This window comes from Triticum urartu, chromosome 6A, assembly GCF_056163025.1.
Source record: "Triticum urartu cultivar PI428250 chromosome 6A, HENAU_Tu73, whole genome shotgun sequence".
Lineage (NCBI taxonomy): Eukaryota > Viridiplantae > Streptophyta > Magnoliopsida > Poales > Poaceae > Triticum > Triticum urartu.
Window position 1 is genome coordinate 541510785 of NC_141878.1, and position 11555 is coordinate 541522339.

Genomic DNA, 11555 nt, shown 5'->3' on the forward strand with positions numbered 1-11555 from the left:
TGGTTAATGTGTTCGGTATTGACGACGTGGTCCGAGCTTGATGCGGGACAAGGTTCCATCCCCCAAGCCCGTCCCGAGGTGGCGGAGAAAAGAGCTCGTCACGCCGAAGTGGTGACATAGCACGACCAATGCAGGCCGGCAGAGTGATACCGAAGTCCCCGGCATGGGGTAATGAAGTGTTGACGAATTCCCCTGTCCAACCGAGGTGATGTGGTATGTCAGTATGCCGAGTTGTCGATACTGCCCAACCCAGATCATTTTCCTGTGCACAAAAAATAGTGCAGACTGGAGATAATAGTAATGATAATAATAATAATAAAAAATCGTTGCATAATTAATAATTTATGCAAAGTGAGTAATAAAATAAATATGGCCTGGCACCGAAGTCAATGTCGATGCAGGGCGTCGGCGTGATGCGGTAAAGGCATGGCAAAGCCTGAATTCACAGGTCGGTCCGAGTTCCGGATGTGGCGTTCGCCGGACCATGTACGGAAACTGACCAAACCACCATTCGACCTCGTTAATGCGGCCATCATTTGATAGACCTGTGTACATATGATGAACAAACCAGAGTAATGATTCCTTGGGAAAAATGAACCCGAACAAACAAAAAATACTAGGATTAATAGCACCTGGTTTATTTGTTGTAGCAATCCGAAGAAAGGTGATTCCGAAAATTGGGACTCGATCCGCACACCCATTGCCTGATGGGCGATAAAGCGATGGTATGGCGATGCTGGCAAAGGTTGGCTCGCCGAGGCAAAGCCCTCGGTCTAGCTAACGCGACGGAGCTGGTCGGCTAGTGACGCCGAAGTCTTCGGAGTAGGTTGATGAAGGGATGGCGAAGCCCCCGGTCCAGCCGAGATGTCGAAGCCTCAGTGTCAGCCGATGAGTTGAAGTAGGTCGGCGTGATGGACACCAGCTTGAAGAAGCGATAGTACGGCCCTGCCGATGCATGTCGTGACGTGGTTGACGCCGGCTTGATGAAGTGACCGTGCGGCGATGCCAGTATGCCCGCTCCGTGTAATCCGTGGGGCAGCGATGTTGGTGATGATTTATCCTTCGTGATGCCAGACTCTTGTTCGGCTTGCCGAGATGATGATTCGAAGAAGTTGAGCTCGGCTCAACAAAGTGACGACGTGTCTAGCGCAGGTCGGCAGCCGTAGAGCAACGTTATCGGGCTGGTTTGACACCAGCGCGATGGTGAAGGTCTCATTGAAAAAAAACTTCAAAATTAGCAGGATGTGTTTGGGAACAAAACACAATACCCAACACAAAACTTCCTTCAAAAAGGATGTCTGAAATCCCGTTCATAAAAAAGATGAGTTTGGGTCGGATTCGTTCTCACGCAGAAAACAGATCCGAAAAGTGATGCACTAACCGGAAGGTTCCCGGAGTTTGGACGGTCGGATCAAGCTGAAATTTTGAGAGGTGGTGGATATAGGAATTCTGCAGCCGATCAACGGTTGGATCTTCCGAAGGACGTCTGAGCTAGGAGCTGGACACCACGCCCTAAACTCGTCTAGATTCCTGTCCAGATTTGACAGGGCTCCGGTATATCGTGGATTGCCAGAGATTCCTCCATGGGAACTCGACGGTTGTAGTAGACTTAATTCCGCACAATTCCACCGAAGCAGTCATTAAAATGACACTTGAGGAGGCGGTGGCGGCGGACACAAGTTTGTTGTCCAGAAAAACAGCACGGCCGCCCGAGGGCAATGTTGACGTTGAGCCCCCGGGCTCCCTGGATGATTCCTCCATGATCTTGATAGAGATCAGAGTTGATGTTTATAAAGGACCTCATCCACACATGACGATCGGAGGTAGGGCGCAGTCCTTGGTCGAACCAAGGTGACCAGTCGAGCTGGTGACGAAGATGTCGAAGTCGCAGTTGAGCTGCGGGTGAGCCATCAACCTTTTGCCGAACACACACCGGAACTCTCAATGAAAGCACCAATGTCGGTGTCAAAACTGGCGGATCTCGGGTAGGGGGTCCCGAACTATGCGTCTAGGATCGATGGTAACAAGAGGCAGGGGACACGATGTTTTACCCAGGTTCGGGCCCTCTTGATGGAGATAAGACCATACGTCCTGCTTGATTATTCTTGATAATATGAGTAGTACAAGAGTTGATCTACCACGAGATCATAGAGGATATCTTACCAGTGTTTGATGTTTGTGAGTGTGTGTAGGATATCTTACTATTTGTAGGCTGATTGACAGTTGCACTTGAACATATGGCTTTAGTACGTGATCATTGGTTACCAAGTAGTTTGGCCACGATGACAGGGCCAATGTGGCCATCTATTGAGGCTGAAAATTTTGAGTTGAGGCCTGGGCTTATTACTTTCGTCTTGCAAAATCAGTTTAGAGGATTACCCAATGAAGACCCTCATGAGTACATTTGTAATGTCCTGGAGTATGCCAATACAGTCTAGTACCATGGCGTTTCCCAAGATGCTATTAAGTGTTTGTTGTTCACATTCTCTCTCAGAGATGCTGCTAAGGACTGGTACTATTCTTTGCCATCAAGAGCATACACTTCGGGTGATATTTCACAAGCTTTCTTGCATAGATATTTTCCACTTTACAAGCAAGCTGCAATTCATGACCAGATCCTTAACTTTGCGCAAGATGGAAGTGAGAGCTTGTATGCAGCTTGGGAGAGATATAAGTATTTGCTTAGAAAATGTCCTAATCATGGGCAAAAGGATTGGTTAGTGTTACAGATATCCTATAGAGGGCTGACACACGCTTCAAGAGATCTTATTGATATGTCAGCTGGTGGAACAATCATGAACAAGACCGTTGAGGGTGCAATTATTCTCATTGAGAGCATTGCCTTCCACCAAAGGCAATGGAGTTATGAAGGGCCTAGTTCAAATCTGAAGGTTGCAAGCTGTGTGCAATCAGAAGCTGTGTGTTCCATAAGTGAACACAAATCATCCATGGTCCCTAATATTCAAAACCAACATGTTTCATTCTGGGAAAAACAACATTTCAGAACTGAATTAGAGCCTCCATATAGAAACATTGATCTTACTTCAATTATCCTTGATGATGATTACGATATTTTCCAAGATGATGCACCAATTGTTGATCAGATGGATACCACAGTAGCAGATCCAATACCTCATGGCAATGAAACTGTTCAGAATGAGTCAAAGTTGCAAGAAGAGGTTTATGAGGAACCTACTCTGATTGACGCTAAGTTGAGACAACAAGATATGGAGAAATTCACTTGTGTTAGTCAGCTATGTGACTGGTGGAATTTAGTCGTGTCACCAATTGCCCACACTTATGTTACAACTGTATCTGGACTATTTGTCAAGAAGAAATCATTAGCTCCACCAGTGGTTACCTCTATCATAGTTAAAGAGAGTATCTCAGAGAAGAATAGTGAAGATGTGATTCCAACTCCTGCACATACAACTAAGAAAGTCAGAGACATTCCAAGGAGAGAGATACAAGAGGTTGAGTCAAATTTAGAAGAGTTGATAATTCAATATCCTGAGAAGATCCCACGTGTTGCTGAGCTGCATGACTGGTGGAAGTCATCAGTGTCACTGTTGAAACATAGCAGTGATGGTGATGAGGAGAACATTGCTCAGAAAGACAGCGAGGTAGTGATCTCAGCACCCCTACTAGATCATCTTAGTGAATATTCACAGATGGGGACACTTCAGACTCAATTAGGTGTTGCTGGTAGTAGCACCATAGAAGATCCAGAGGAAGAGATACCTCAACATGAAGAAGACTTACAAGAAGACAAGGAACAAGATGATCTAGAGTTGGAGCAACCAAGCGATCATGTTGAAGACCCAATGTATACCACTCCTGAAGTAGTAAAAGAAGCTCCTGTACATGAACTTGAAGAACCAGAAATTCATTTGCCCATCGTCATACAAGAGTGTGATGTAGCATGTCTATCTAATCCTCTCGATGACATGTGTCCTTATGATTTCTTTTCTTCTACCTTCCATTACATGATACCATCTATCGGTGTCAAAACCGGCGGATCTCGAGTAGGGGGTCCCGAACTGTGTGTCTAAGGCGGATGGTAACAGGAGGCAGGGGACACGATGTTTTACACAGGTTCGGGCCCTCTTGATGGAGGTAAAACCCTATGTCCTGCTTGATTATTCTTGATAATATGAGTAGTACAAGAGTTGATCTACCACGAGATCGGAGAGGCTAAACCCTAGAAGCTAGCCTATGGTATGATTGTATGTTGTCCTACGGACTAAAACTCTTCGATTTATATAGACACCGGAGAGGGCTAGGGTTACACAAGGTCAGTTACAAAGGAGGAGATATACATATCCGTACCTAGCTTGCCTTCCACGCCAAATAGAGTCCCATCCGGACACGGGACAAAGTCTTCAATCTTGTATCTTCATAGTCCAACAGTCCGGCCAAAGGATATAGTCCGGCTGTTCGGAGACCCCCTAATCCAGGACTCCCTCAGTAGCCCCTGAACCAGGCATCAATGACGATGAGTCCGGCGCGCAGTGTTGTCTTCGGCATTGCAAGGCGGGTTCCTCCTCCGAATACACCACAGAAGAGTTTGAATACAAGGATAGTGTCCGACCCTGTAAAATAAGTTTCACATACCACCGTAGAGAGAATAATATTTCCACAAATCCAATCCGCTGACATGTTTTGGCAACATGACATCATGCCATGGCCCAGTAATTATTCGAACCGTTTTTCCTTAACCAGTCCCGCACATAACGCGAGGCGGTTTCTTGACACGTCTTGTCAAAGCAAAGATCGGGTTCCCCTTATTACGGGATTCTTATTAATACGGACGTGGGTAACCCAACCGTGCCTAGGACTCCTAGATTTTAGGCAAGTCCCAAACGGCCACGAGGAGGACGCTTGATATTCACCCTCTTTATAAAGGGACAAGACTTTTACTTTTTCCCTCCCGTGCTCAATCGAATCCTTCCCCCACCTCGAGTTCTAACACCCAAAGCCTAGGTCAGGTGCTTCGGACCTTCAATCATGTCCGGATCCAGCCTTCAAGGCCGGTGGATGCCTTCCTCCGTCACGGAGGAGGATATCAAGAAGTTGAGGGAGGCCAGATACTTGACCGCCAAAATTTCGCATAGGCTGCCCGCCCGAGGGCAGGTCATCCCTACGCCCGAACCCAACAAGAGTGTTGTGTTCGTCTCCCACTTCCTCCGAGGACTAGGCCTCGCTCTAGATCCCTTTGTTAGGGGTCTTATGTTCTATTACGGGCTGGATTTTCACGACCTAGCCCCGTACTCCCTTCTTCACATCTCGTCATTTATTCTTGTCTGTGAGGCCTTCCTTCGCATTACCCCTCACTTCGGCTTGTGGCTCAAGACCTTCGATGTGAAGCCGAAGATGGTCGAGGGACAGTACGCAGCGTGCGGAGGTGCTTTAATAAGCAAAATTGCTGATGCTCCGTGGCTAAAGGGTTCCTTTCCAGAGGTGTCCGGATTGTGGCAACGGGAGTGGTTTTACATCACAGATCCCCGAAGTACCAAGTGGGTAGCCGCCCCCACCTTTCGCTTGGGCCCCCCACCACAACTGATGTCATGGATCAGCAGGGGACTGAGCTGAGGTCCAACCAAGGACGTGCCCATACTGCAGAGCCGCATCCAAGATCTCTTCGAGGGAGATTTCAACCTGGTTATGGTAATGCAAGTCATGCTGGTTCATCAAGTCCAGCCTTGCAAACGCCGGCCCCTCTGCATGTGGGAATTCAACCCGGAAGGATCGCGCACTATTCAGAATTTCCTCAGCTTGACGCACGAGGAGATGTACAAATCGATCTTCGGACCTCAAATAGTGTCCGGACACTACCGAGGACGTGGGCATGAGCAGCAACCGCACCATGGCCCAAGTAAGTAATCCCATGGCTGAACACATTGTCCTTTTTATTTATCCTGACATCATTCTGAAGAATTGCTCTTTGACCAGGACTGGATAACAAAGGCGAAGATGATCCGGTGTTCGGCCCCCCTTCCTGAAGGCTTGGACAATCTGGTGCTGGAAAAGATGCTCGAGCCAGCACCTTGCCTGATGCCCTCAAAGGAAGATGAAGGGGGGAATAAAGAGGGCGAAAGCGGGCCTCCACCGCTACCTATTCCAACCGAGGGAATGAGCGCCTCCGTGAGGGAGGATAACCCAGGGGAAGAATCTGACATTCTCTCGCCCTGGGGAAGGAAGAGGACTACCTCTGAAGATCCGGAAACCAAGGTTTCCAAACGGGAGAAGAAATCTCCACCAGAGGGTCCTGCCTCGGAGGGTGCTCTTGCCGCACAATGCCCGCGCGGGGATCAGCCCTCTAACGAGTTGTAAGTAATCAAAAAGTACTTAATAGTGAAGGTATCCTACCTTACTTCTGAGGAAAATAACCGAAGCTTTTATCTTGCAGTTCGGATCTTAGCCCTTCTCAGCAGAGCTCGTCTTCAGGGGATCTTCTTCCGGAGATGATGGAGAGCGAAACGCCTCCCCCAGACTCCCCAACTGAAGAAGCAGGCGACCTTGAAGTGTCGTCGCGGAGGGTTTCTCCTGATCCAGCAAGGCCAGAAGGTAATCCTATGGCCACCCGAAGTCCCCAGTATCCGGCTCTTGAAGAGAGCAATCAAAAGAGTCCGGCACCATCTGGTACGCGGTCGGATGTAAGGAGGAATCTACTGGAGAAGGCGGTTATCTCAGAAGAGCACCGCACCTTGATGGGTACGGTGATTGAAAGGATTTCATCTGCCGAAAGCGGGCTACATGAAGCCTTTATGAGTCTACTGACGGGTTTTGAGGTACGTGAAATGATGTATTTTTTTAAAGTACCGCACATTTTTAGATGTGCCCTATGTAGATAGTAGCCCCAGAGACTCTGGTTGTCATCGAGAACGGCGGCAAACAGAGGATCATAGTCCCAGGCAATAACCAGACTGCCTTTACGTGCAGGTGGTGGGGGCGCCGGTGGCTAGCCGGACTGATAGGGTTGCCGAACTAAAGCGGCAACTGGATGCGTCCGATGCCGACATCATGCTTGTTAACAAGCGGCTTGACGAGGCGCAGGGTAGGTGAATTTTCTGGTGAATGTCACATAGTAAGAGCAGCATGATGCCAATATCTTTAATATGTCGTGACTGCAGATGGAGCTACCACCGTGGAGACCCTTCGGGTGAAGCTTGCCCGAGCCAAGGAGCAAGCAAGGAGTAATAATGCGGCCGCTTTAAAGGCGGCCGAAGAGTTAAGAGCCGAAAAGGCCACGCATTGCGATAGCAAAGAGAAAATGGCCAAGATGGATGTAAAGCTAAAAGACACTGTCGACCGTTGCCGGCTTCTTGAAGAGGAAAACCGGGCGAAGGCGACGGACCTGGAAAAGGCCATGATGGCGACCAAAGACACCCGCTCTACGATGAGAGCGAAGAAGGAGGAGCCACGTCAAGCCGGGGATATCGCGGCTGGGAAACCCTTCATGCTACGGAGGAAGTTTGGAGATCCTCAGTATGACCCTCTGGACTGGCTATGGAGTTCGGCGGACGCATATCTGGACTTGGCGGCGAGTGCTGTTGATGCGGCCGAATACTTCCAAGATCAAACAGTTAGTGATGTGGACAAGCTATTCTGGTCACAATTTAATGTTCCGGAGCGTCTGCTTCCATTGACTGATCGGCTTGCCGAATGGGCCAAGCTGAATAGATTGTCCGGACTCGCCTTGAGGTCTGTTGTGGATCATATGTGGCCGGAAAGGCCAAAGCCGAACAACTATTTTAGTTTGGTGTACCAGTTCCTTGGTGCGGTGCCACGCATTAATGCGATGAAGAGGTCGGCGTGCATAGAAGGCTCGCAGATGGCCCTTGCCCGTGTCAAAATGTACTGGGCGGAGATGGATGCCACCACTGTCGCGGCGCAGGGTTCGACCATAGGCCGAGTGGCTGCCGAGCACTTTTTTGCAGAAGTTCTTGAAGGCGCTCGTTCGATAGAGGCCCAGTGCTCAAAGAATATTATGTTTGAATGACATGTATTCCCATTGTAAAAACAATGTTTTATTAAGTTTATCAAGGTTGTATTTATACTTTTTCTCGAAAGTATTATGATGCCTCATGTGCGGCCGTTTAAGTATATATGTATATAACCTGAAAGATTGCAGTCGTCGGCTTCAGGCCCCATGCATATGATACGGGGGTGTTCGCAGAAGACGCATGTTCACACTTGACCCAACGTCTTGGTCCATTAAGGAGGTAATAGCGCAGTGAACTAGGCAACCGGACTATAATGCTTTAACACTTTCACTTAGCCAGAGGAGTTTGACAGTGGGGCTACTATATAGCCCCTGGTGGCTCCGCACTCATCTGAATTCGGGGTGCGTACATGCCTGGCCGAGAAACAGCCCTTTGTTAAGGCGGAGGAATCCCAAAGAATCCGATAGGTCATCGAGTGGTTGACCAGTCTCATGCTATATCATGACAGTCAGTTTTCGGCTTTCTCTACTGAGGTGCTCGTCCGGATGAACCAGGGCACAATCGCAGTAGTTCTCCTGGTGCCGCCTTAGCCAATAGAGCGGAATGTAAGGCAGAAAAACACAGGAGCCGGGCAAACCCAACATTTAACCAAAGACAAGATTCGAAGCTGATGCATATAAGGCCAAACTCACGACGCCGAACACTCCCTAAGGTATTCGGTCTTTATGGTATAAACCGGGCCTAAGCAGTGCCCTTTGTAATAAGCCCCTGGTGTCCAGGTACGTGCAATATCGTGACGTGGCCACATGCCAATACGTCAACGTCCTTCTCAATTGTACTGAGAATCTGAGGGATGTGTATCAACAAGAGACAGTAAAAAAGGTTTACGCAGGGTCTTAATCTAAAAAGAATCCTTTGAACGGGTCCCTGCTGCACGTCTGCGCCTGTGTCTTCGTTGTGTCGTATTCTGGATGGGTGTAGCACGATGGTCATCTGAAAAAGAGAGGAACTTAACTGAAAAGTTGTCGTGCAAAAGGTAAGTTATACTAAATAAACAATATATAGTTCAACATGAGTAAAGTTGAGCCTGATTGCCGCTTGTGCGCGCGCGTTGAGCCCCTTGTATTGTAATAGGGGTATGGCCATCAAACCTGTATCAATTACATATAGCTGTACCGGACTCGTCCAACCGTGTCCGTGGTCTTAGCGACCTGTCAGATGCTTTAGTTAGTGAGGCCGTTTAGTGTGCGGCTGCCGAGGCAGCCGCACGGTCTTCCGCGCGCAAGGAGCGCTCAATATTTCCATTTACTGTAATGATGCCGCGTGGACCGGGCATCTTAAGCATGAGGGAAGCGTAAATGCGGTATTGTGTTAAAGCAAGTGAAAGCTTCGCGTCCGAGTAGTGCTTGACAGCTACTTTGGAATGGAGTAATGTGGAAGGTTAAATTTTCGCTGTGGAAGTTATCGGGGAAGCCGAATATAACCTCTGGTAGCAGGAAGCCCGTGCAACGAGCTTCTGGGCCTGGCGTTACTCCTTTAAAGGTAGTGTTGCTATGGCTAATTTTTGCTGGGTCTATCCCCATGTTGAGGACTGTGTCCTGATATATCAGGTTTAAACTACTGCCGCCGTCCATCAAGACTCGTGTGAAGTGGTATCCGTCAATTATTGGGTCTAATACCAAGGCAGCCCATCCTGCACGCCGGACACTTGCTGAGTAATCCCGATGGTCAAAAGTGATCGGCTGGGACGACCAGTGGCAGAACTCCGCGGTGATAGGCCCTGGGGCATGTGTCTCTGGGAGTGCCGCTTTGTTTCTCCCCTTTATTACGTGTAACACGTTGACTATTTTGACTTCTGGCGGCAATTTCTTCTGTTCCCCAGTGCTTTGCTTGCGAGGCTCGTCCTCCTCTTCGCTTGGTGTATCCTGCCCCTTGTGATCGGCGTTGAGCTTGCCGGACTCCTTGAAGACCCAGCATTCTCTATGGGTATGATTTGCAGGTTTATCAGGGGTACTATGGATCTGACATATTTGGTCCAGAATCTTGTTTAGGCTGGACAGTTCGTCTCTGTTGCCTTTGGAGGGCGGCTTTTGCTGACCTGGTTGAGAGCTTCTGAATCCGGCGTTTACCGCCGTGCTCTTCGGGCTGTCTTCTCTATTCCGGCGCTTGTTTTTGCTGCGTCGTGATTTCCCTTTTCCGTCCCTGACTTCGGATGTACTTGGGTCGCTGGTGCTGCATCGGGCTAACCAGCTATCCTCGCCCGCGCAAAAGCGGGTCATGAGGCTTGTTAATGCTGCCATTGTTCTCGGCTTTCTTGGCCGAGGTGTCTGGCGAGCCATTCATCTCGAACGCCGTGCTTGAAAGATGCTAAGGCTTCGGCGTCCGGACAGTCAACTATTTGGTTCTTCTTAGTGAGGAACCTGATCCAAAGCTTTCGGGCTGACTCTCCGGGCTGTTGAGTTATATGACTTAAATCGTCTGCATCCGGTGGTCGGACATAGGTCCCTTGAAAATTTGCCCGAAAGGCGTCTTCGAGCTCTTCGCAGTTTCCAATGGAGTTTTTGGGGAGGCTTTTAAGCCAGTGCCGAGCTGGCCCTTTGAGCTTGAGGGGTAAGTACTTGATGGCGTGGAGATCGTCTCCTCGAGCCATGTGGATATGGAGGATATAGTCCTCAATCCAGACCCCGGGGTCTGTTGTTCCGTCGTACGCCTCTATGTTTACGGGTTTGAATCCCTCTGGAAATTCATTGTCCAGCACCTCATCGGTGAAACATAGGGGGTGTGCGGCACCCCTGTATTTGGGTGTACCGTGGTGTTCGGATGTTTGTTGTGTTGTATTGCATACTGGAGCGCGCTTGCGTGGCCCGTATATGGATCTGGTTGCGCCGTCCTTTTGATGCGAGCCCTCATGTGGATTGTGTACTAGCTTATGTGCGGCATCATTTGCCGCTCTATATTGGCTATGAGGTCGTCTATCCGACCCGATGGACGTTTTGTTTTCTAATTGTGGGGGATCTAAGGCCTCCTCGTCGAATTCAGGTAGCAACTTTCGCTTCGGGTAGCTCTTGGTGTGGCAATTACCGCCATACTTCGCTGCAGTGTTGAGTACTTCACTCCATCTGATTCTGAGTGTGTCTTGCGCAGCCCTGAGCCTTTGCTTCTGCTTTTTCAGACTCCTTGCAGTGGCAACAAGCCTTTGATGGGCATTCTGTTGCTCCGGGCACCTATCCGGTGTGATGTCGTCCGGACTGTTATCTTTGACGGAGTCGGGTTGTTCGGTTTGATTCTCCGTGTTACCCAGGTCGGGCGATGGTTCACCCTGCTCTATCGCTGGGTCTATATGACTGTTGTTTCTGCCGAGGCGGGATTTGGAGCGGTGCTTACGCCGCCGCTTTGACTGCTTCTCAAGGGAACAACCCTTCGCTGCGTCCTTCCGTTCCTCGTCGTCATTTTCTTTGGGTGTGTCCACCATGTATACATCGTATGATGAAGTGGGCGCCCAGTGCCCTGTGGGCAGTGGTTCCTCTTCATCTCCCGCATCGTCGTACATACCGTCGATGTCTTCGGAGTCAAAGTCGAGCATGTCGGTTAAGTCGTCGACAGTGGCTA

At 49.2% G+C, this 11555-nt stretch overlaps 1 protein-coding gene across 1 annotated transcript; it reads left to right on the plus strand.

Annotated features, from left to right (window-relative positions):
* The first annotated feature begins 2237 nt into the window (after positions 1-2237).
* Positions 2238-3751, plus strand: LOC147966172 (uncharacterized). The gene is made up of 2 exons (XM_087527128.1): positions 2238-3623; positions 3713-3751. Exons 1-2 carry the CDS (start codon positions 2775-2777, stop codon positions 3749-3751), a joined length of 888 nt encoding a protein of 295 aa, XP_087383254.1. The 5' UTR covers positions 2238-2774.
* Positions 3752-11555: the final 7804 nt, after the last annotated feature.